Raw genomic sequence first — 26,012 nt, 5'->3', positions numbered from 1 at the left:
AGGACTGCTTTAATATTGTACACTTTCCCACAAATAAGAATTAGCAGAGGTATAATGAATGTTACAAGTAACCAGATCCACATAAAAGCATCAGGAACATAGGTTGTAGTTGGATGCAATTCCACTAAGGCTGGAACTGTCAGAGTCCCCACATCTGCTATTAAAGCATACATAAACATGCACAGATAGAGCCCACAAATACGGTCCTCTAAACAGATGTACTCTGTATTGCAGGGATATGGAATCAGATATACTCTGAATACGCTCTTTAGAACTTTGGGATAAAGGAAGGAGCTGGATTAGAAACTCTTTCTGGAGCAGTAGAACCCCCCCCCCCTTAAGTCACCAGCCTACAGAAACAGTAGCCTGTTTGTTTTTCCTTCAGATAGAGCATCTTGAGCTTTAACACAAAAAGGCCTCACTTGTGTGAGGGCAAGTACATCTGCTGTCCTTGTTATCACCAGGTCTGTAAAGATGGAAGGCAGTAAAGGAAATCTGCCTTGCTGGATGTGGAAGTAGCTTACACCTTTCTCCATGTATTTCACAGCTCTTGCTTCTCTGAGATTCAAAATACTTTCAGATTGTATATTACATTGTGCAAAAAACTTGCTCATACTGTGTGCATTCACTTGTTCTATTAAGTAGACAGATTTTTATCACAGAAAATAAGCTGAATAAGCAAATCCAGTCAGGGATTCCAGGGATTTTCATCTCCATGTTTTCATCTCTGATTAGTCACCTTTTTCTTGGTTTTTGACAGGGTGTTTGACATAGCGGAAACTCGCTGTGTGTCCGTAATCTCATACATCTGAAACTGAACAAAAAATTAGGTGTTCAGTGGTGTGACACATCTGGGACTTTACCACTGCAGCTGGGCAAAAGATTAAATGTTCTAAACAAATCCACAGGTAGTACTTAGTTATACTAACTAAGGTAGATAACCTTCACTTGCATGCATTCTTGGTGACTTGTATTTATTTCTGATGAATGGAAGAAAATAGTTCCTGTTTTGGCAGGCAGTAGATGTTTCTCAAGATATATAAACATAACGCCTATTCTTATCCCTTCAACACATGTCAGTGTCCTTATGGACTTCATGGTCTTTCATCACCTGTCCTGTGGCTTCTTCTAGGACCCATTCTTCCTTCTCTTTCACACATGTGCATCCCACATCTACATCTCTTTCTGCCTGTTCCACCACAGTCCTCTCAGTAGTCCTCTGCTCTTCAGACTCCAGTGGACGTCTACTAATATGAACTCAAAGCTGGCCCCCAGGATCACTGAATCCCTCTTCTGTGTCACGTAGAATCATTTTGCCTACTGCCTTGTCTTTCTTTAGGATTTGTTTTAATGACTGTCTGGAATCTGTTTTATTACTTTTTAAATCTGCTATTTTTATTTATTTATATTTTTATATAATTTTATTTAAAATTGTTATTTTGTATTTTGATTTTATAAGCCCCTAGAGCATTTTTATGGAACGCGTCCCCTATAAATTTACTAAGTAAATACATTTGGCATCAAGCTGCCATCCGACTGCCAATCACTGCCCTAAGAAGCGGAAGTGTGTGCTACCAAGATATTACTAGGGCCATCATTCACTGGATGCTGCTTTAAAGATCTTTCAAGCTAAAGTAGTCCCAAAGATCCTCTATGGAATCCCCATATGGATAGAAGCCTTTACTGAACATGTTCAAACAAAATTTTTGAGGCGAGTTATGGGTGTTCCTAATAGTGTAACCCTTACCACACTATGCCTTGAAGCTGGCTTATCATTAATTGAGACCAAGGCTTGGATCACTACAATAAAGTATTGGCTTAAGATTCATTTTAGAACAAATCAAAATGATATGATAGTACTATGATGTACTATCTTCTTACAGATAATTATATTTCAAAATGGTCTAAAATGATTATCCAAAAAATTAGGCATATTGGAATTGACATAACCGCATTACACAATAGCAACGAAAAATTCATTTTGACTCAAACTAGTGATAGGTTGAGAGATCACGAGAGACATTTTTTTTTACTCAATCATGATCCCAACCTGTTCACCTCGAGCACTGGGAATTTCTCCTAAGTATGGAGTCCCAGCTAGATACTTAGTTTCTACCTTATCTGTTGAACAGCGACGGGCCTTTATGTTGGCCCGATTTAATAGCCTTCCTTTAACTGTGTCATCTGGCAGATACCAAAAAATCCCGAAACATCAAAGGTTCTGTCGATGTGGCTCACTTGACTCCCTGACTCATATTCTGCTTGAATGTGTCCTAAATACCGATGTACGATCAAGTTTGATTCACCCTCTATTATTGGCAAAGAAAATACAAAACTCTACTTATGCTGCACATTTTCTTTTACAGGACCATTCTTTTGATGTTACTTGTGCAGTTCCTTCCTTCCTGGCCATTATTTTAAAACGATAGCTTTTTTTTTATTTGCTTGTTGCTGCCGATCTATATCTAATTAGTTATTTAAATGTTTATATATTTTGTTGTTATACTATGCTAATAAAAGGCATATTGATTGATTGATTGATTGATTGATTGATTGATTGATTGATTGATTGATTGATTGATTGATTGATTGATTGATTGATTGATTGATTGATTGATTGATTGATTGATATTACTGTGAATAGAACTCCACACATCTACAACTATAACAAAAAAATTCTCCTGACTAGGGAAATCATGGTCACTTAGTGATAAAGTTGATCTTACTTCCATTTTACATTGCTGTAACCTCAAGGTTGATATGAAACCTCATTTCAACTCATCTATGTCCAAAATGAATGACACAATATAGAACTGTATAGGACAGGATTATATAGAATGATATATCTTTATTAGGTCTCCCATTTAAAAAAAATTTAAAAAGTTAAAAGCAGGTTGAGGGAGAAGACTTTACCTTTCCCACTCACAGTATTTTATATACATCTGCCTATCTTGCAGTCAAAAAAACAAGCATCAAACACATGCCTGTATATTTTCCCTTGCATGACTAAAAGCAGTTGCGGAGGGGGGCATGATTTAGATTGGGAAAATGACACAGGCAGGGCAAGGGTTAAACCACCCTTTTCCCAGCCTCATGGCCCCAAACTGGATTATTCATCTTTCTGCTACTTTAAAAAAATGAGATTCTGTCAGAGATCTCCCCTTTGTCTCATCTAGTCTGACTTTCACTTCAGTTGTAGTCTGCTGTGAGACACTTTGTCTCCCTCATGTCATCTAGATAAACAATGATTTATGGGAACCTTCTACTTCTTGGCAGCATCTTGATGCTTGTTCATTGCAATCCCACTTAAAAAGACAAGCCATTGTAGGACTACGTGAGACTTCCGAGAATTCTGCATCCTGGGATTATTCTTAAAACAAAAAAGATAAATCAGGAAAAAGTCATATAGTTCTTCTGATGATCTCTGTGATCTGAGGACCAATCTGCGTTGCCATTTTTGAACTGGGTTGCCCTAGAAGAGATTTCCTCTCAACATTCATTTTATAAAATTGTCTTGTGAACTTATGTCTTCCCACTGCTGCACATGATAAAGCTGCTAGTTTCTTTCCCCTGAAAACATGGTGATTTTTACCTCTTGGGGTACCTATTAACAGAGGAGAAAGTCAGCTCCTCATTATCCTTTTACCTCAACAATGGGCCTGTGACTCAAACAACACATTACACTGCATCCAGATATGACAAAGTGACCTTAAGAGGGAAAATTTTGCACCAGAGAATGTGCCATGTGCTTAATCCTATTTTCCATTTTCCATCACTGCAGGATTCCAGGTCAATGTTTGCAAGGTAGACATGGATCCAGAATACGGCAGGGATAAAAGCAACTAAGGGGAAATTTCAGGGGATATACGTTTGGCAGTGAAAAAGATTAATCTCCTAACCTACACCTCCTCTGGCATGAGGTGTTCACTTGTAAATACAATGGAGGATTTTAGGACTTCTCTACATATGACTGCACTGCAATGCATGTGTGTGTTAAGTATTGTTGAGTCACTTCAGATTTATGGCAACCCTATGAATTAATGACCTCCAACACATCTTATAGTTTGTTTTTATCCCCTCTGAATGTCAGGACTGAGACATTATGGGGGTATCCAAAGTGAATCTCAGAAATATAATAAAATAAATGCCTTACTGCTTCTGGAGAAAAGCACAGCCACTGTGTTTGACTGTAGCCTTGAGAAAAGATAGCAAGTTGAGGCATGGAAGGACTGTTGGTTTCAATCTGACTTCTAATTGTGTGTGTTTTTCATTAACTCCCATATATCAATTAGACACACCGTTAACTCTTCCCAGGAGCCTGGGGGACAGTTTCAATTACTTATCTTAAAAAGGAAGCTAAGCCAAATTCATTAAGACAATGATGGTTTCATAACTTAAGACATTTAGCTTCATCAGGGAGGTGTGTCCATTTTTCAAAACAGTTGCTTAAAATAATTTTTAACAATCTCTCTTCAATGTGAAATTTAGATTATGTAAATGCAATAATTACAGTTTCAAAACTCAAACACCTATGTGTTGAAACACTGAAAGGTGGTAAAAACTTCAGTATAGATACCTACCTGTTGATTTAATGTCATACAATGTCATGTAAAATTACTTCCCCGTATTTATTTTTATGAAAGGCGTTTTACCTATGAGCAGCTTCCGAAGAACCCTATAAGCCAGTTGTTAATGGATCATTGCGACAGACCTTTTCTATCAACTGAGGGGACCCACGCAGCCTCCTATGACTTTTGAGGATCTAGGTTGGTTTTAAACTACAAACCTTCCCCTTTTTGGGTATTCTAAAAGTAGCAAATGCACAAGTTTTGTGGTGTACAAGGAGATTATGGATATCACTCACACAGGATTAGTATGTAAACAACAAAGATTTATATACAGGTTGGTTTCAACAGCACAGGTATCCTGGCAGACAGAGGAGAAACCTGCCTGTGGCACATAAATTTAAAAATTATGGCTTCATTGAGTAGTTTAATACATTTCCTTTAATGCTTTCAAACAGGCTTTTGCTGACCAGCTATTAGGTCAGATCCCCAGACGATTCCACCCACATCAGCCTGCTCCTTCCAAAGAATCAAACCAAATGGTACAAGTACTGCTCATTACCAGAGACAGACCTAACAATCATTGACTTTGTTATCTCCTAAATATAGAGCTCATCTACTCTGCCACACTATCAGGAAGAGCTACCCTTCACTCTATCTGCTCTTATGCTGAATCAGACCTTGAGGTAGACCTGAATTCAACTCCTTCCTTCCAATATTCCATCCCACTTCTCAAAGGTGATTAGATACTGGAGTAGCACTCCTATAGGTTCAGGTGAGTAACTGTTTTTCCGTTCAAAGGCAGTACAGCCTCCTGTCTATCACAGTCATCTGATTCAGTGGTTACACTTGGAAACTGGGCATAGATAAGTCCCAACATCTCATTAATAGATAAAAAGTGAGGAACTAGATTTGAATCTGGTAGCACCTTAGACTAGGTAGCTGATGAAGGGAACTTTGACTCTTGGGAGTTCATACCCCTAAAATCTTGTTGATCTCTAAGATGCTACTGGACTCAGATTAGATCAACATGGCTATTTACTGAAGCAGACAAGAAATTATTATTTGAATGCCATCATACACACCTCAAACCCAATAGTTATGAATCAAATTACCTTATTAAGCAGCATATCAAAAAAAGCAGTGTCCCAGTAGGCTTTATCTTCAGCTGGGAGGTGAAGTAAGGCTTTGAGATCATTGTCTATCTGGTGGTGTGCTTTGTGTTCTGTTCCAGCAAAATGGAACTTCAGGAAACGCTTAGGGTTGTTAGCAAAGGTCTCCACTTTAGGGTACAATGAACTCAGGTCAGCACCTTCTACTTGGAACAGATTTTGTTCAGGATACAGGAAATGTGGGAGATTGTTGGTCACTAAACAGCAAAGCAAAATCACCAAAAGACGATACACTGACCCTTCCAGGTTCATCCAGTCTTCGGGGGAAGAGAAAAAGCGAGTGGCCCAGAGCAACACCATCTAGGAGGAAAGAATAAACAATTGCTAAAGTCAATGTGGAAAAAAAGGTTCCAATCTATATTTTGAGTGTTTATCAAAGTCTAGTATTTCTCAATAAGAAGCAGAATCTGAATGAGGCAAGCAACAGAGGTAGGGGAGGCTGATTGGCTATGTAATCTACTACCTGGGGAGCACTGCTATTGCCTTGGATAATTAAAGCATAAAAGACTAGATAAGCCCTTTGAGCAGGCAAAATATACTTCAGAACTGCCAAATCTACCTTCAGGGCAGAAGAGCTCCCAAATTTTATATGTGGTCTACATGGCAATCGCTATTTTGCATTCCCCAGCCCAAGGCCTGCTGTAATCAGGAGCTTAAACTCAGGGTTTAAGCTCCTGATGGAAAGCAGGGTTCATGCTCTTCCCACCACACCCTCCCCTGGATTTCCCAGTTGGGGGAATGCCTCTTCCAGGTTGCCATGTGCCTGCTCATGTTATACAGTGCTCATGTTCAGCAAGTCCTATTTGTCTTTGTAGCAACTTCACAAATTCCTAGGAGACACAGGGCTGGTTTGTTTGGTTTGTTTTGGTAAAGATAAGAGGGGGAGGGGACCTTCAGTGGATAATTTTATCTGTGAAGGAACCATAGAGAGAGAAAAAAAGCATGGAAGGGGAAGAGAAAGTTCAATCCATCTGGCAATCAGCGGTTGAACTGAAGAATGTATTTCCTGTAGCCTGCAACAAACTCTGATGTAACTACAGCTAAATTTTATGTTCAGTAGCACCTTAGAAACCAATAAGATTTGGGGATATAAGCTTTCAAGTGTCAAAGGAGCATTGACTTCCCAAACCTTATACCCAGTGACGTACCTAGGCAAACTAGAGCCCTGGGCAAAACCTGAGTTTGATGGGGGGCCCCCCCATGGGCAGCCACCCTCCCCCACCATGACCAAACAATGATTTTTTCCACCAGGTCATTTCAAAGTCACTGTCACATTAGAACATGCCCCAACTCACAAATCTGAACACAGCAATAGGCCACGCCACACAGCAGAAATAATTTTTGAGATCAATTTCAAAATGCTTTCAAAATGTTTTATTACTGCTATGAAAACATTTTATGGTGTTGTATGCAGCCCTCCCCCCCCAATTGGGGGAAACAGCATCACATTCAATGTTATTTAAACTGGGGACCCCAGATTCTCCCTTTAAGGTGGATTTAAAAGGAGAATCTGGGCTCCCTAGTTTAAACAAGTGATGCCGGAATCCACCCCCAAATAGCATCATTTTCAATGATGTTTAAACTGGGGACCCCAGATTCTCCTTTTAAATCCACCTTAAACAACATTTTAAACAACATTGAAAGTGATGCTATTTTGGGGTGGATTCTCTCCCTCCCTGAAACAGCATCACTTTCAATGTTTAAACTGGGGACCTCAGATTCTCCCTTTAAATCCATGTCAAAGGTGGAAATAAAGAAAACAAGCATTGGCAGGAAGGGGGTGGATTTAAAAGGAGAATCTGGGGAACTTTAGGGGGTGCCTGCTGTCAGGGGTACAATTATTAAGATAGCAGTACTAAAATTCCAGAGTATCTTCGTGAGCACCTATTGATGATACCACCCAGGTTTGGTGAAGTTTGGTTCAGGGGGTCCAAAGTTATGGACTCTCATAGGTGTAGCCCCATCTCCTATTAGCTCCCATTGGAAACAATGGGGGATGGGGCACTCCCTTTGGAAGTCCATAACTTTGGACTCCCTAAACCAAATCTCACCAAACCTGGGTGATATCATCAGGAGACTCTCCTGAAAAATCCCTGAAATTGTGGTGCTGCTAGCCTAAAAACTGCGCCCCCTGCAGGCCAAAAACAGGAAAGAAACTCTGAAAATAGAAAAATCCCACAAACGAACCTGCATTTCTGGCGCCCACCACAAGGGGGCACCCTGGGCAACTGCCCACTTTGCCAAATGGGAGGAACGCCTCTGCTTATACCACAAAAATTTTGTTCGTCTCCAAAGTGCTACTGAATCTAGCTGTACTACTACAAATCAAAATGGGTACCTCTGAAATGAACTGATGTGATTAATGGATCAAGATAATTATGGTTTGACTTCACAGATGGCATACTAATAACTGCATTATTATTGTGTCCTTGTACCCCTGCCTTAGAGAAACAAATCTCCAATTTATCTTTTGCTATATGGGGGAGTGTTACCAAGGACCCTCTTCCTACCTAGATCAGGGGTGGCCAAACTTGCATAATGTAAGAACCACATAGAATAAACTTCAGATGTCATGAGAAAATATCACACATATGTTTTGATCATTACATGCATACTTTGGAACAAACCTTTTACGTAAATATTAAGAAATACACATACATCCTAATTATTCATGTACGTATTTTTATTAATTGTTATTAAGAGACAGAAAAGAAAAAAAGGGAAAACAACAGATATTGCTATTGATAGTTACTGGCTATTACTGCCCTCTGGCTGGGTTGATCCGGTGGTTTGAAACTGGGTTATTCTCAATATGCTGATAACACCCAGTTGTACCTGATGATGGACAGTCATCCAGATGTTGCCCCAAGTGTTTTGGTCAGCTGTCTGAGGCAGAGGTGTAGCTCCAAGGGGACGGAGGGGTGCGCAACACACCGGGTGCACACCCCTGTGGGGGTGTGGTGTGGGCGTGGCGTGGGCGTGGGTGTGGCGGGGGTGTTCTGGGACAAGCCAGGGGCGTTCTGGGGCGGGATGGGGGTGGAGGATGCACCAATGCACCGGGCGCTTTCCCCCCTTGCATCGCCCCTGGTCTAAGGGTTGTGATGGAATGGATGAAAGAGAGCCAGCTGAAGTTAAATCCAGCAAAGACAAATGCTGAGCCGAAGAGGGTGGGTGGGAAAGTGTCAGTTGCCGATTCTTGACAGGGTGCAGCTTGCTGCGGCACTGAATATCAAGAGCCTGGGTGTGTTCCATGATGCCTCCTTGCCGATGGAAGTTCAGGTGAATCATGCCACTCACATGGCATTTTATCATCTTTGCCAGGCGAAGCAACTGGCACACAATCTGCCCCAAACCAACTTAGCCACAGTGATCCACGCCACAGTAACCTTTAGAGTGGATTACTGTAACTCACTTTACACAGGGCCAGAGGCGTGGCTAGGGAAAATGGGGCCCGGTGCAACATCTGAGTTTTGCTGCCCCCCCCCCCCCCGTTCGTTTGTGTTTTTTGTATTTTAGTGGTTGTATTTTAGTTTGTATTTTGGCCTGCAGGGGGTGCAGTTTTAGGCTAGCAACATCAAATTTTCAGGGTATTTTTAGGAGACTGTCCTGATGATACCACCCAGGTTTGGTGAACTTTGGTTCAGGGAGTCCAAAGTTATGGACCCTCAGAGGTGTAGCCCCATCTCCTATTAGCTCCCATTGGAAACAATGGGGGATGGAGACACCCCCTTTGGGAGTCCATAACTTTGGACCCCCTGAACCAAACCTCACCTAACATGGGTGGTTTCATCAGAAGAGTCTCCCAAAAACTGCCTGAAAGTTTATTGCTGCTAGCCTAAAAACTGTGCCCCCTGCAGGCCAAAAACTGAAAAACACTAAAAAATACAACAAACCTGAAATTTTTGCTTTCCCCCCAGGCACATGCCTGGTGCAATACGCACCCCCTGGTCCCCTTGTAGTTCTGCATCTGCACAGGGCTACCCTTGAGCCTGCTCCAGAAACTCCGGCTGGTCCAGAATACAGCAGTGAGGCTCCTTTCTGGAACTTCATGGCAGGCACACATTCAACCTGTGCTCTGCCAGCTGCACTGGCTCCAGATGGTGTACTGGATCAAGTTCAAGGTTTTGGTACTAACGTACAAAGATCTAAATGGTCTGGGGCCAGCATCTCTCCCATTACATCCTCCAAAGGAGGCCTCAATCAGCAAATTAAAATTTGCTTGTGGTTCCTGGCATTTCAGCCCTGGCCCTGACCTGGTTCAAAACTCTGTCGAATGAGACCAAGGCCCTTCTGGATTTGATGCAGTTCGAGAGGTGTGTAAGACAGAGCTATTCCACCAGGAATACAACTGAGGTGGCAACAGTTAACAACTTTGGCCTCCCCTTCCATCTGATCTCCATTTGATTTCCATTAGATCTTGGACCAGATTCAGCCTCATATCCCACACTCCACCCCCAAGAAATGCAGAAGTCTAAGCCTCTAGCTCTGATCCCACTGCTGCATAGCATTGGTCTCATCATATGACAAACAACAGCATTATCCAGAAAGCACCATCATAATTGTTTATTCATTTCCTGGGGAGCTTGCTGTAGATAGGTACCAACTTGGCTCTCCCCTTCTCCTCTAGAAAGAAACTGACAGAGTCTGTGTCCAGAGGATTGATATCCAAAAATTTGCCAGTCTAAATTATCTAATGAGATGGGCCTTTCAACCTGTTCATTTGTCGCTTACCACTGTATTATTACTTCCCAGGTAGTTCTAATAAGATAAACAAGATACAAATAATACAAGACACAAAGGTGCTTGTGCAATTAAGGCAAAAAAAGGAAATCTCTGTCAATTTCAAGCCAATTAAGAGTAGAACTTGCAAATAAAGCAGAACAAACAAACAAAACTATTAAAATGTGTTCGTTAGAAAACTGGCATTCTTCCTAGAATATTGCAGCCAGCTAGAATTACAAGGTGTAACAACTACAGAAGTAAAATGCCTGCAAGGTTAATGGCACACACCCAGATTCTGCAAAACGTGTTCAGCTCCTCCATGTTATCTCCCTTGGAGAGTTGACAGATAGAGCATGTTTTAAAAACAGTAGTACAAACCAGCCAACCACATAGAATCTCTTGAAGTTAGCATGTTGAGACTTGCCATTGTAAAAACAATAGGTGTGAAGTTGCAACAATACTAGCAAAAATGGCCCAAAATATCCACATGGATTATCCAAGGCACACGACATGGGTACTTCAAAATTGCTGCCTTGAACTGTGGAGCCAACTTCCCTGAGAAATGTGAAGCCTTAGCAGTGCACCACCAACCTGCCTATTTTCTCCAATCAGAACATTGTGTCTCCACCTTGCATTTCTTTCTCTATTTAGACAATTATGCCCCTCCTTTCTGCTCAAGGGCAACCAAGATGGTTTACAATAAAAATAGATGCAAACTAAAGAAACAGAAATAATCCTTTTATAATAATATTAAAAACAATATACGTGATAAAAATAGTATGGTTCAAATGCAGAAGACCAGCAGTGCAATCCTATGTACAGTTAGTCCAGTTAAGGATCTTAGACTGAAAAAACTCTGTATTCGAGTGCAGATTTTTTAACAAAAATACATCACTAAAAATGAACAGGACAAAAGCAACAAACAAATGTTAGCAGCCTTCTAAAATCTCCAAAATGTATTAAGAATGTTTTCTAGATTTCTGAAGAACCTTCTTTCTTTACAGGGCATTTTGCTTCTTGAATTTAATGTCTTCATATTTTTATAGCAAGGATGTAGGTAGGGGGGGGGGGGTTACCCAGGTTTTAAAAAATCCATTACATGTCCCAAGCTCCACCCCCCCATTTGTGTTTTTTTGTATTTTAAGTGGTTTTTTCAGTTTTTGGCCTGAAGGGGACGCAGTTTTTAGGCTAGCAGCACCAACATTTCAGAGATTTGTTGGGAGAGTCTCCTGACAATACCACCCAGGTTTGGTGAGTTTTGGTTCAGGGGGTCCAAAGTTATGGACTCCTAAAGGAGGTGCCCCCATCGTTTTTAATGGGAGCTAATAGGAGATGGGGCTACACATTTGAGGGTCCATAACTTTGGACCCCCTGAACCAAACTTCACCAAACCTGGGTGGTATCATCAGGAGAATCTCCTAAAGATTCCCTGAAAGTTTGGTGCTGCTAGCTTAAGAATTGCACCTCTGACAGCAGGCACCCCCCAAATGTCTCCAGATTACCCTTTTAAATCCACCTCCTTTGGCATGAATTTAAAGGGAGAATCTGAGGTCCCCAGTTTAAACATTGAAAGTGATGCTGTTTCAGGGTGGGATTTTAAAAAACAGCAGATGGGTTAGAGTTGGTTGCCTCATCCATACATCTTGGATATATATGGCAATTTTTGGCACATCACAAGATCAGGAGATAAGCAATGCAGAAACACCTACCTTTAAGTGGTGAAAAGTAAGACAGTTTTTCTTGTCTTCATCTCTCCAGTATTCATGATTGACTTGGTCAAGGAGACGTAGACTGTCCAGATAGTAACCCTTTAGGGTGCTCACAATCTGAAGCAGTTTCAGGGAGGGACGATTGGTAGAATATCTAACAAGAGATAGATGTCACTAGAAGAGGAAATCATTTGTTTTCCATTTGTTTCAGAGCAGTATTTAATTCTGCACTCATAGAATGCAGTTGAGTTTACCAGATCAACCACATGACATTAAAACATGAAACAAGGAATGGTATGAAACAACAAACTAATATCATCTTATATTAGAATAGCAAGGTCAGTCAAATCATATCTGGTGACTGGAGTTGTAAACGGGAAAGATAGACTTTTCTGCAAACCTAAAAAGGGCTCCCCGGTTTCCAATCTGAAATCTAAAAAAAAAAAATAATTGGGGATTTTTAACAAGTTGAAACTGATAAATTGAACTACTGAAGTGTGGGAACGGATAGCGACCATTACTAGGCAGCCAGAGATTCCAGTCTTGATTCTGCTAGTAAAAGGCATGGGGAGAAGGCAGGGCCCTTTCCAGGCCCATTTTTACTAGGTTTGTTAGCTCCAGGTTGGGAAATTCCTGGAGATTTTGTGTTGATGTCTGAGGAGGGCAAGGTTTGGGAATGGAGGAGTGGCAGGGGGAGTGTCAAACCCAGTTCTCCAGATTAGAGTCCACTGTTCTTAACCACTACACCATACTGGCTGTTTGTAGGTTGGTTGTTGGGTAGAGAGGAAAAGTGGGGAAAAGGGAAAGGCTGTGGGGACTTACAGGAAAAGGAAAGAGGAAATAGCAGTGGTGGGGTAAATGATATGCCACCTGCAAGTCCTTCCGAGTTCCTATTTGTATATGTATGAAACATAGTGCCAAAATGCTTACTGTCATTTATGGTGTGAGTTGGTGATACAAGTTAACAATGATCCTTCTCTGTTAATACACCAAGCTTTTTGTGCAGATGGCTATATGGGGAGTACAGCAAATATGGAGAAGGTGGTCACTTTGTCTAATTTAAATGGAGGACCTTTTCTATATGTGGAAGAAAAGCTACTTTTAAACAGGTCAGACTATAATGTTGTGCTGTGACTTCCCAATCACATAGGTTTCAAATAATTTCTCATGGCTAACAACTCATGGTTACCAAATAATTTCTCATGGTTAACTTCTCATGGTTAACTGCCCTCTGAGAGCTAATTACTGCAAAGTGTACCTCATCCTCCACCCCCACATATTCAACTTGTTAAACAAGCACTTCTCCAAAGAATGGGCATCTCTGTTTCTGAGGTGGGCATTACAGTGAGAATTAAGGAGAGGGCAAGTGGGGACAGATTTATTATAGTGAAGATCAATGTACCCAGTGGATCTATTTATGCTGAACTATACAAAGCTTTGGTTCTACCTGTTTACTGACATCATCTGAACAAGTGTCACAGTACTGTCCAGACAATATTTAAATCCTCCACAGATAGACACCAAGTTCTCCAAAGAGCAGTTCAAAATCTCTCCAGTGGCTGATAAGAACCAGGTCTTATACTCCCTTCTCCCTGCTGCTGCTAAGGTTATGTGAAAACAGGGATTCATGTTGTGGGAATGATGTCTCAAGTGTAGGTCATTATTTTGAGCTTAAATAGCACAGTTTTCTTGCAAAACATCAGTACTGGCTTTCAGTTCTATACCTCTCAACACCAAAGTGGTAACATCTTGTACATTCCTATGAGCAAAACACTGCAATTAAGAATTTAAAATAGCATCTGGTTCATTTTTATAAAATGTATACAGCCTACTGTTTGATTCCCACCCTTCAGAGATTTTATGAAGAGATGAGGAGGAGATACTCATGTCTGAACAAGCTAACTTGGAAAGTAATGGAGATATCTTCTCTAGTAATTAAAAAATATCAAGCATGGTTTAGGATACTGCAGACTCTTGATACTGAGTTAATTGTCCCAAGAATTGTCATTTTACATTATAGAATTTTACCACTGAATTACAGCTCGAATTGATTATCTAATCCAAACTCTTATTTTAATCTAAACCATATACCTAAATAATCTTTGAGGAATATGCATCCAACTTGTTTATATCTCATTAGGGAATATGATATGGCATGCATTCTGTGGTAATGAATAGTTTCAGAAGGAATTAACATTTTTCTGCAGGCAAAAAAATGTGCATTTTGCTAACCTGAACTCCAAGCTGCAGTATTAACAGCATTTTACAGGTAACACTCTTTGGTCTGTTAACAGAATTCTGCTGAATAGTTTATAGAGGGTAAGACCCATTTTTAAATCAAATGCACATTATAATCAGCATTGCTTTTTTTGTTCTGCTTATAAGCTTGAGAAATGTGGACATGGGTTTTATTTCATTGCTGAAAACAGCCTAGCTGTGAATTAGCCCAGATGATGTTTACTTGCAACATAAAATCCATATTTTAGCATTTCTGTAAATAAGTCTTAGGCGAAGCTGGGAAGTGGAGCAAAAATAGATGTCCCTTTCTCTGGAGTTGATTAAAATGTTAAATAAAGCCTTGGCAGAATATGGCAGAATATGGAGTGCTGAGCACACTGTTTAATGTTTGTGCAACATTTTTCTTTCATTACTCTCCCATATTATCATAGAAAATAACTAGAATACTTTAGAGTTACATCAAAAAGTGATTGGTAGAATCCATGGAATTTTTGCTATCCTCATGCATGCCTCAGGTGCACAAAGGCTGTTTGTACTACAGGTTAGACTTGGCCAGTATGCAGGTTTGTGGGAGTATGTCCTCCAGCCTTCTCTGCATGCTGTTAGAAAATTCCCATTTTGAGGCCTGGTGAGCCTGAGGGTGATCCTGCAAGACTGCAAAGATTGGCCATTGGGTCTGGCAAGGGGGGATGTCATAAAGGCTCTCAGAAATCTACCCTTTGGCTCCTTCCGCACATGCAGAATAATGCACTTTCAAACTGCTTTCAGTGCTCTTTGAAGCTGTGCGGAATAGCAAAATCCACTTGCAAACAGTTGTGAAAGTGGTTTGAAAACACATTATTTTGCATGTGCGGAAGGGGCCTTTGTCTCAGGCCAACTTATATTGAACAACACAGAATCACATTTACCTCCAGTGATAGTAACTGGCAGGGATGTAGTCAGCCTCCTGAGTGACTTTCCACATGATGCCCTCTGGAAAACCTCTGTCTTGCAAATTGTTGTTGAACTTCAGAGCGTTCTGTTTTTTTCTCACTACAGGGACAATGTTGAAGCAGATCATTTTCCAGCCACTGGATATCAGCAATGGAAGTTGCATATCATCTTCCTTTAGCCTCTCTGCGCTGAGTTCACCTGAAGAAGGGCAAGACAATGAACTAGGGTGCCAACCTGACGTCCAGATTGAGCCTGAAGATATCAGAATTACTGTTTATTTCCTGTAGAAATCAGCTTACCCAAAGAAAATTGATTCTTTGCTTTGGAGGGTGAACTCTAATGCATTAAATCCCACCAAGGCCCCTCCCCCCAATCCCCCCTTCCCCAGGCTCCACTCCCACATCCCCAGGAATTTCCAACTCAGAGGGTTTGTTTGTTTATTTATTTATTCATTCATTCTATTATTAGATCGCTCTCCCCTGCTTACACAAGTTCAGAGCAGTTTACAACATTACTCCTCATATAAAATACAATAAAATAACATACAAAATGGTCAGTATTCAATCATGGAGTTATATAATAAAACAAAACCCAGCAAATGATGGGCTAGGTTAAATGTATTCATACTTAATTTTTTTTTAAAGGCAAGGGAGGCCAGCTGTGCTGAATAGATAACGTTGATATCCTCAACACTGGGCCTGGCAGAACAACTCAGTCTTACAGGCTCGGTGGAACTGTGATAGATCCCACGGGGCCCTGGGCTCATTTGACAGACTATTCCAATAGGTCAGAGCCAGAGATGGAAGACTCCGGCTCTGGTTGAGGACAGCCAGATAGCCATTGGGCCAAGAACCACCAGCAAGTTGTTATTTGCCTAGTGTAATGATCTTTAGGAGGTGTATTGGGAGAGGTGGTCTCACAGGTACGACGGTCCAAGACCATTTGGGGCTTTGAAGGTTAGCACCAGAAAGGTGAACCTGATTTAGTGCTCCACTTGGAGCCAATGCAGCTAATGGAGCACAGGATTAATATAGGTTTTCCACAGCATCCAAGTCACAACCAGGACAGCTGAAGTTTCCAGAGCAGTCTCAAGGGCAGACCTGCAAAGAGAGAGTCATAGTAGTCTAGCCTGGATGTGACCATTGCATGGATCACTGTGGATAGGTCAGGGCAGGACAGGTAGGGCACAACTTGTCCTGCAAATGAAAAAACACCAATTTAGTGTCAATTGCACTCTGTCAAGAGCTGGGACTTGGCGTCCCAATCCTTCCCTTCCTGGCTCAGCCTCAAGATCTGCATCTTCAATGGATTTAGGTTCAACTGACTCTGTGTCATCCATCCCAATGTTACCATACAGAACTATGGTGAGTGGAGGAGCCCCCCTTTTTAGAACAATGTCTCTACCCATCCTGCCAACCCTTGGCGTGGCATAGACCATCCTCTGCATTTGTTACCCACAAGGATAGAGTCCTATCTGAAATAGCCCCAGTGGTGTAGCACCCACGGGGCAGGGGAGACATGACGCCCAGGCGAAGCAGCGGCGGAGGCGTAGCCAGGCCATCAAGGGGGTGTGGCAGGACGAGCAATACCACGGCAGGAGCACAGGGTGCACGCGCACCCCAGGCGTAATTTCCCCTCTGAATAGCCCCCAATAACATCAGCTTGCAAAGCAAGCCTATGATGCCTTTTCCTAAAGAGATTAAGGAAAAGACAGTACCTACAGTTTGGAAAGCCAGTTCTCACCTCCAACCTCAGCATACCTGCCTCTGTGAACAAAGATTATGCTAATATGATTCATCAAGAAGTTCCTGCCAGCCATTCTTCTAAAATACTAATCTTGTCTTCTAGTTTCTGAATAACCTCTCCCAAGACCACCTTCATTTACATTGGATTTGACCCATAGCTATGACTGAGTCAGCTTCCCCACCACCACCACCACCAAATCTAAATATCTTCAGACACTCCTTGGCTTAGAACATTAAGTCTAAGTGTCAAACATTAACTTTCAGTACCCATCACGTAATTTAAGCATCCACCACTTAGATTAAGGACTGCCTTTGCCCTGGGAGATTAGAGTCACTTCGCATAATCTGAGGGCCCATTTCTCCTCATAATTAGCCCCCTCGCCAAGCACCTAGTGTTCAGTATTTCCCTGGACATCTCTCTGTCTGGTTGATACTGTTCCCAACGCATTGCCTTTCTTCTACCGTAGCTCAATACAGATCGCTGAACTCTGTTCATCATACTAATCCACTTCTACATCAAGTAATTATTACCTTTATTCCTCAAAAATCCCTCACTGTTCTTTTACCCTCATCACTATCTATATCCTAGGAATGTGTGAATTTTCTGCTGCTTTGATTTGTGTGCTTGTGTGTTTATTATTTTTACCCTTTTAATAAAAATTGTTCACTTTTACTCTTGTTACTTCTGATTTCTTGCAGAAACCCATCAGCCACTACTTTCTCAACTACCTTACCAAATGTGAAACTGGGCAGTAGTTGGCTGGATCCAAAAGATCCAGTGACCAGCGAGGGAGGAGGTGCTTTCTCAATCTTCTTTCACATTTTCTTCATATACTTTACTATCATGCTATCCAAACCAGTTTGCATTTCTGAAGTAGTTGCTTCCTTATTATCATGACATTTTAGCTACTTGATATCCACAGCCAAGATTCTTTCTTGGTATTTTTGTATATTCCAGACCAGGGGGAGAATGAGTCATCAAAATGTCCCAGGAGCAACTGAGCCAAACAGCACCAGCCTACCAAGTAGAGGTACGGGAGAAGGCATGGGGTAAGCTTTTGTTGTCTGCTTCTGCTGCTGACTAAATTAGCACTCATAGTAAGCAGGTGTTGTATTGACAATAGCTTAGCAGCATTTTTCCGTGTTCCTTAGCAGCATTAGAGCCTGATGGTTGAGACCTTCAGAGGGATCCTGAAGATGATCCTCTGAAGATGCCAGCCACAGATGCAGGCGAAACGTCAGGAGAGAATGCTGCTAGAACACGGCCATACAGCCCGGAAACCACACAGCACCCAAGTGATTCCGGCCGTGAAAGCCTTCGACAATACTAGCAGTGCTGTTCAGCCTCAGCGTGGCTTGCCCCTGGCCACCAACAGACCTCCATGGGTAACTTTCCATGGGTAACTTTCATGGTAGGTTAAAGACTCAAGCCACCACTATCCAGCATTTGCTGAATACTGCATTTCAAAGTATTCTTCATATCCATATAAAGAGAAGTGGATAAAAATAAACTTGTAGTGAGTAGGTTTAAGAGCCCCACGTTGCTTCATGATACCATTTCTACAATAGTATTTCAGGTTCTGTTTGACTGATAGGTTGCTAAGAAATCCTGACCACATATTCATTTACTATTATGACAACTGCAAAGCTAGCCATTGTTCTTGAAAGCTGTTCCTTTGTGTACTTAGGCTGCATGTACATTAGATATGAAACATAACATTCTGGATCTCTGGTGTATAGAATCCCTAAGGTATAATTTATTTAAGTGAAAAAAAATACTAGGATGCCAACGGGTTCTAAATGTAGTCTGGCAGAACATAATCTAAACTACTGAGGCAGACTCTACCCATTTAATTTACTACAACATTTTGATTCCACCTTTCATTCAAGGAGCTCTGCGTAGTATACCAGTCTGGTGTAATGGTTCTAGTGGTGACTCATCCAGGAACTCACTAGATATCCATATTCCCATCAGCCCCTACCAGCATGGCCAATTGGCCATGCTGACAGAGGCTGATGGGAATTGTAGTTCCTGAACATCTGGAGAGCCGCAGGTTCCCTACCCCTGGACTAGGATCTATAAGATCCAGATTTGAATCCCCGCTCTGCCTTGGAAACTTGCTAGTGACCTTAGAACAGTCATACATTTAGAGCAGTAATACAATCTTAGATGTATTACTGCTCTTAGATGTATTACTACAGTCATACCTTAGAACAGTCATACATGTGTGGCTGTTCATCCTCACAGGGTTGTGGTGAAGATGAAATGGAGTAAAGGAGAATGCTGTAAAATGCTTTCGATCCCTACTGGAGAGAAAGGTAGGATATAAATGAAACAAATAAACAAAACCCCATGAGGTAGATCATACTGTTAGTTTCAAGGAATAATGGAACTGAACCCTGGTTTCCTTGTAGTAATCTTCCTATGAGAGAATGGGAGTACTAAGAGAGTCGAAAAATAGATTCATTGCCATTGAATCATAGCCATTGAGCTCCTTATGCCAATTCTATTGTTCTCTATCCTTCCTACTAATTTTTAAACCTTATTCAGCTTGTTATGACAACTTTGTCATGTTGTTTCCCCAGAGAATCTCAGATGTAATTTTGGTTTTGAGCATTCTTTGTAGTTTAGTAACACTAACAGACATGATCTATAGTTTGATTTTTCTCAGACTGATTGTGTTGTTATTCTCAATTCTTTTGCATAAAACGCAGTATTATTTTAAACCTACAATGAGTAGAACCATACATTATGTGTGCAAAACTAAATGAGTTCAGCATTCTTTCTAAAATATAAGCTGAAGTGTAAATTGGTTGTGAAATTACTTTTTGCTTGCTTCACAGCAAATCATGGATAAATCAACCCACACAATAGTTGAACAAGCTGCTGCTTCTTGGGCTCTAGTCCCCTTGAGGGGTTTAACACTGACATTTTCTTCGCCAAATAGTTGAACAAGCAATCCTAGTAATTTGCTCCAGGAACTCTGACTATTGCAAGCAGCAGCAATTAAAAACTAGCAAAATATGCCCCCTGTCAAGTGAGATAATTTATACCTTGACTACCAAAGGAACATTGCCGGAAGAGTAGTATAACAACAGAACTTTGTCTGAGTAGCAACATTTTACAACATAAACCATTACAGAAAAATCAAAACAGGTTGAAAGAATCCTTAAAAGTGATAAAGGTACCATTCTGAAAGGACTCCTGCAAGAAGGATACATAGGAAACTGAGTCCAATTTCCCACCAGTTCTTAAAAGGAAATAGTTGTTGCATACAACTCTGATTTGAACTGGGACTACAGTGCAAAGGGAAAGAGGAAGTAATCTCCTCCTCCCCCATGCAGTCTTGCTGATCAAATAATCCCCAGCCTATTGGGGTGATAAATCCTGGTAGAAGAAAAAAATACAAAAACTCTTATTGCCTTTGCCAATTACTTACCGTTTATGGTGCTGATAAAGGTAGGGCTGTTGGTTTAAACCAACAAAACTGCATAGAGGGAGGATTAAGCCCCCTCTTCCCTCATACCACAGCTGTAGCATGAACTGAGCCCTTGCACAGGCACTATTCCCTTTTTTAAAACCCTGGGAATATCTTGTTACAGATCCCCTACCATCATGGGTGCAGTAGGAGCAACAGGGGAAAAGGCTGGGGATGTGTTTAGGCTTTGATTTGTTTGTGAGCATTCATTTTCTTAGCTGTGTCTGTTGGTTCTTTTCCTGCACCATTCATTTCACAGGGTGCTGCTTTTTTATTCTATTCATCTTCTTCCAAGACCTCAGAGCAGTACATGGGGTCAGGTCTGTGCCAGGGAAGAAATGGAACTGAACAAATTCTGTAGTCAGCCCCAAAAACCCTGTTGATAACCCCTATAATCCTCCAGCAGAGATGTCTACCATAGAACAGCCAAAATCCTTCAGTGTTGAGATGTGATCCTAGGATCAAGTGATAATAAATAAGGCAATACCTGAGACTCCCCATCCGCACTGTCAAATCTGACTCAAGGGGGATCATCACAGTGATTCAAGTGTTCAATGATTTCCTGGGATTTCTTCCTAATTTGCCAAAGATACCAGGACTGAACTCAATGAAGGAGTACAGGATGTAGCATCAGCAAGGAAGACATGGAAAACTAACAAAGGTATAATGTGGGGGTGGGGGGCGTCCTTTGGCTCAAAACAAGCAAAAATTCCATCCAAACTTTCCCCTTACCAGCCAGTCAAGACTTGCATAGCAACAGCATAGTCTTTATTTCCAAACAGAGGAGATAGAGCAAAGGTCACTAAGGAACAATATATTGTAATTTTGGCCCGGGATTTCAGTGGGCTTAAACAGATTTAACTCTGCTTAGAACTGCATCAGTGAACATTGTGAATGTCTAGCAAGTAAGAATGTGTACAATTTACAAAACAATCCATTTTCCTTTCAAAATATTATTAGGTTTTGTTCAAATAGCTTCATTTATTATAGTTATTCAGTTTGTTTTGGTTTCAGGGAAATCACATTTCTGGCTGTAATCCCCCCCCCCCCCGCCCGCCCTTCAACTGGGACAGAATTTTGGAGGATTGAAACTAGGGTTGCCAATCTCCCTGTCATACAACCAAGATCAGCTGCCCTGAAGAAACTGGCTGCTTTGGAGGGTGAACTCTATTACTATCATCCTCATCATCATCCTCATCATCATCCTCATCATCCTCATCATCATCATCATCATCTTTTTATTTATTTATTTATTTATTTATTTATTTATTTTACTTTTATACCGCCCACCCCCGGAGGGCTCTATTGCATAATAGCCTGCTGAGGTCTCTCCCCCTCCCCAGATTCCACCTCAAAGGGCCTTTCCCCACTTCCCTTAAGCCCCGCGCTACTCGAGGAGAGTAGCGCGGGGTCCCTCAGCACTCCCCACTGAGAGGGGCGGCGACAGCGCAGCCACCCCGAAGCTGCTGCTGCCGCGCCCCTCAGCGCGCAGCATCCCAGGCGCTCTTCTCAACGGCGCCTTTTGATGACCCCATGCAGAAGTGGCGGGGTGCGTGGGAGACGGCTCAGTACACCTGGGATGCTCTTGTGGCGCTTCAAGAGAGCAGCGCGTGGCATAGAGGGGAAGGACGAAAGTGGGGAAAGGCCCAAGGCTCCATCCCAAAAGTCTCCAGGTAATTCCTAACCAAAAGCTGGCCACCATAATTATACCCCTTCCCATCCACAGGATCCTGCCTGCCAAATTTCAGTGCCTTTTTCTGATGGCATGGAATCAGTCTGCCATTAAGCTCATGGAGTAACTTTGGGCCACTTGCTCTCTGTTAGCCTACCCTGTCTCACACGGCCACCATGAAGGCAAAAAACCATGTACACTGCCCTGAGTTCCTTGCAAGAATGGTAGGCCTTTAAATTTTAAAAAAAGAATATATCATAGTATTCAAAACATAACACCCTTCACTGCTTGAAGAAATAATACATAAATAGTTTGGAGAGGATTTTCAGGTGGGAAAGGAGGGTTAGAGAAAGAACTGACACCACACCCTGTGTAAATATAGAACGGCCTCCTTCAGTGTCTGATCCAAGTCCACATTTTTCAAAGAAGATGTGTTGGCAAACTGCCAAATACATGTTGCCAAGAAGTGTCTCCTGAGTCCTGGATCCCTACCAGCCATATCCTCTGTTACTTACAACCACGGAGGTGAACCTGTTCCAACAGTTAGCAATGTGGTTTGATATGCTCCCTTTATGGGAATATGTTGCAAATTTTGCAACTTACGTTATGCTATTGCCAGGGCAACACAGAATCTTAGAAATGGAACAGAGGAAGGCATTTTACATAAAATCTGAACTGCTCGATGCAATTCCAGTTACAATCTATTCTACACCCTTCCTTTTAGCAACAAGGAAAAGGAATAGTTACTCTAAAGAGAGAACACAAAAATTCAGGAGCAAAACTCCGAAACGTACAAAGTTCCATGAGTGCCACCTTATTTTACAATACCTTGATGGTGACTTTCTTTCAGCTTGGCATCATTTTGACATTTAACAGCTTTGTTCCATTCTGTCATTATTGAAGTTAGCTCTACCATGCTTCCATGATGTATGGAATATAATAAGGCTGTGGCCAGGATTACCATACATTGCCTTTGGTTTTTTGAACAATGGATCAGATGGTCATGTAGAGATGATTTGACTGGAGCATCCATCCAGACAGTGATCCAGCAGTCTTCAAGACTTGTGGAATTTTTTTTCAGAGCAATCACACAGCTTCCAGACCTCTAACTTGATACTGATCACACACACTTTTCATGTTGTTTTCACATTATATAAATGGGATTATTTCACTGAGAACCTTTCTTTGCCCATGATCAATTTATAGTTGCACAATAAATCAGCATGTGTTGCTCATTGGTTCTTCACATTCCTCTAGGCTTCCCTCAGGGTTGTATTTTTGCTGTAGTGATATAAGTTTTGTCGTGTATTCAAAAATACAGTGTTTTGTTTTTAGCAAAATAAAATATTTTACCATATACTGCAGCCTTAGATATAATACAAGTCTGTGATTGTGTGAATATCACCGGGGGGGTTGGGTTGTATGATTCAATTAATGATGAGATACACAGCTCTTCAACCTAATGCTTGCATAATTTAAAAAAAATCTGGGGGGAAAATGTAGAAGCAATCAGCAACCTTCATTTTATTTTATTTTTAATAAAATAGATCACCCCTCTTGCGTGGGAATAGCTAGACATTAAAGTATTACTAGCAGCAGCAGCAGCAACATGGCTATCCTCATCAACCCATTTGTTGTGGCTGAATAGGTTACTCCACTATGGAATCCTACTGAATAAAGGCTGAAATGCAGTTAACGGATATTTTGACTGCACAAAAGGAGCCCCACCCCATCCTACGGCTATCCTTGTTTATGAGTATTACCATTATGCAAGCAATGTATTTTATTTTAAAAGCCATACCCTGCCTTAGCATATACAATTCAAGTCAGCTTTGTTTGTCACTATGTGCCCCCAGCACAAACACGTGCATACAGCTCAGTCAAACATCATCTATCTAAAAGCCATACCCTGCCGTGTATGAATCCCTATAGCAAACCTTCTTTTATATAATTTGTCAATTCTTTGTCCAATCCCTCTTTTCTTCCCTCCCCTCCCAAACTCATAGATTTTCTGTTTTCCTCCTAGATTACCTGGCTTGATGAGGAACTGACGCTTGCAGTGAACAATGGCAGCCACAAGCAGGTCTTTCAGAAGTCGGAGGATCTTGCCTGGTACAATGTGGCCACTGGATTCAGTGCTGCCTACTGTACTGAATACATCTTCTTTGGTCCACTTTTCCAGCTGATCTCCTTCCTTCGGAACTGCCAAATAGCAAGAGCCTGGCATCTGGTAGTTTCCATACGTAACTTTTTCAGAGTCACTCTGTTCACCTGAACACTCCTGTACAAGAAGAGCATCAGCATCAATGCACAAAGGAACCTCCATAGTTACTTCATCTTCCGTGGCACGGAGTGCAAATTCCAAGGCTTCCAGATTTCTTGAATAATCAACCATGAACCTAGGGTCCATGGAACTGACTCTTTCCAGCACAATGAGCAGAATATTCTCTGCCTTCTGGAAATACTCCATTCTCTGGTCCTCACGAGACAGAATCACTTGAAGATAGCTCTGCCACTGAGGAACCTTGGCAGTCATGGCTAAAGGCTAGAAGAGAAGAAAGCCTTTCTGAAAGCTGCTTTATGCTGTATGGAAGCAGACAACACATTGATGCAGCTGTATACACATGGATATGTCTGAAAAAGGGAGGGGAATGGCAAGGTAGAGCGAGTTGGAACAGGGAGGAGCAGAGTGTGGAGTGAAATTTCATTGAAGCATTAACAAATGTAATGTTTTCCTGTAACATACTTGATAGAGTGCCAAGCTATTTTAAAACAGTCATTGTCAAACTGGTATGTTAAGGTAAACCAAGAGAGGCATCTGGCTGTCTCACTTCCTATTCTGGTATCATAAAACCATTCCACCCAGCAACCTTGAAAAACTGGGCTAACAGGTATAAAGTCCACATGGTTCACTGTAATTAAAGTGAGGCTAACCCATGCCTGGCACTGAAAGCAATATTCTATTAAAATGTGTGGTTCAAACTTGCAAAGATTTTTAGCTTGCCACAACTGATAATTTACACCTCCAGCAATATTCCAGAAGAATGGAATAAATTACCTTCTGTGAGTCCAATGGGAAGAATATGATCTATTTCACTAGTGAATCTTATAGTGCCACTGGCGGTATATATTCGTTGCCATTACCTTGTGTGCAAGTTTCTACGTGAATGGCTGCTTTATGTCAGGGCATTCGCATATTACACTACAATACTTTTGGTTTTCTGTGTCCCTTTCTGCACAGCACAAATAAAATGTCCTGAGGGCAGGAAAAAACACATTTTGGGGAGATGTGTTCAGTACGTGTTCAGGACATTTTATTTCTGTTCAACCTGGGCTTTTGTGAAAATGGTAAAGCAGAGATTCTTTTTTACCAAGTTGGCTTAAAGTCATCTCCTGCTTGCTGTACAGAGCTCAGGAGATGACTTATTTCTCCTACCCAATCAAAAAAGGTCTCACTTTCATTTTCTCCTGCCAGCAATTTGATGCTGCTTGAAACCTCCATCACACCCACCATTTGCTAAAGTGGGGGGGGGGGGGGTCCTCTGCATGCAGGGGCTTCTTTTTAGCTCGAAAAGTAGATGATTCAGCTCAGCTCTTCCTGCCAATTCCAGCAATATAAAGTTTCCATGTTTAAAAAAAACATTGATGAGCTGTCTTTGAAGACACAAAAACATGATATGAGAATCGCACCTTATTTTGGTTGTGCGGAAACGGCCACTGTCTGACATGTAGATATAAAATTGACATAGCCCGAATTTCTGCTTTCTGCCCCAAAAT

The 26,012-nt window shown here is 41.4% G+C and overlaps 1 protein-coding gene across 1 annotated transcript; it reads right to left on the bottom strand.

The window, feature by feature from the left end:
* Window positions 1-24,798, bottom strand: MAB21L4 (mab-21 like 4). Its single transcript, XM_048506274.1, has 5 exons — window positions 24,267-24,798; window positions 15,315-15,537; window positions 12,169-12,322; window positions 5,681-6,037; window positions 1-814 (listed from the first exon to the last, which is right to left on the bottom strand). Exons 1-5 carry the CDS (start codon window positions 24,769-24,771, stop codon window positions 722-724), a joined length of 1,332 nt encoding a protein of 443 aa, XP_048362231.1. The 5' UTR covers window positions 24,772-24,798; the 3' UTR covers window positions 1-721.
* Between the last annotated feature and the right edge of the window lie 1,214 nt (window positions 24,799-26,012).

This window comes from Sphaerodactylus townsendi, linkage group LG08 (assembly GCF_021028975.2).
Source record: "Sphaerodactylus townsendi isolate TG3544 linkage group LG08, MPM_Stown_v2.3, whole genome shotgun sequence".
In the NCBI taxonomy this organism is placed as follows: domain Eukaryota; kingdom Metazoa; phylum Chordata; class Lepidosauria; order Squamata; family Sphaerodactylidae; genus Sphaerodactylus; species Sphaerodactylus townsendi.
This window is presented reverse-complemented; position numbering and strand designations above follow the sequence as displayed.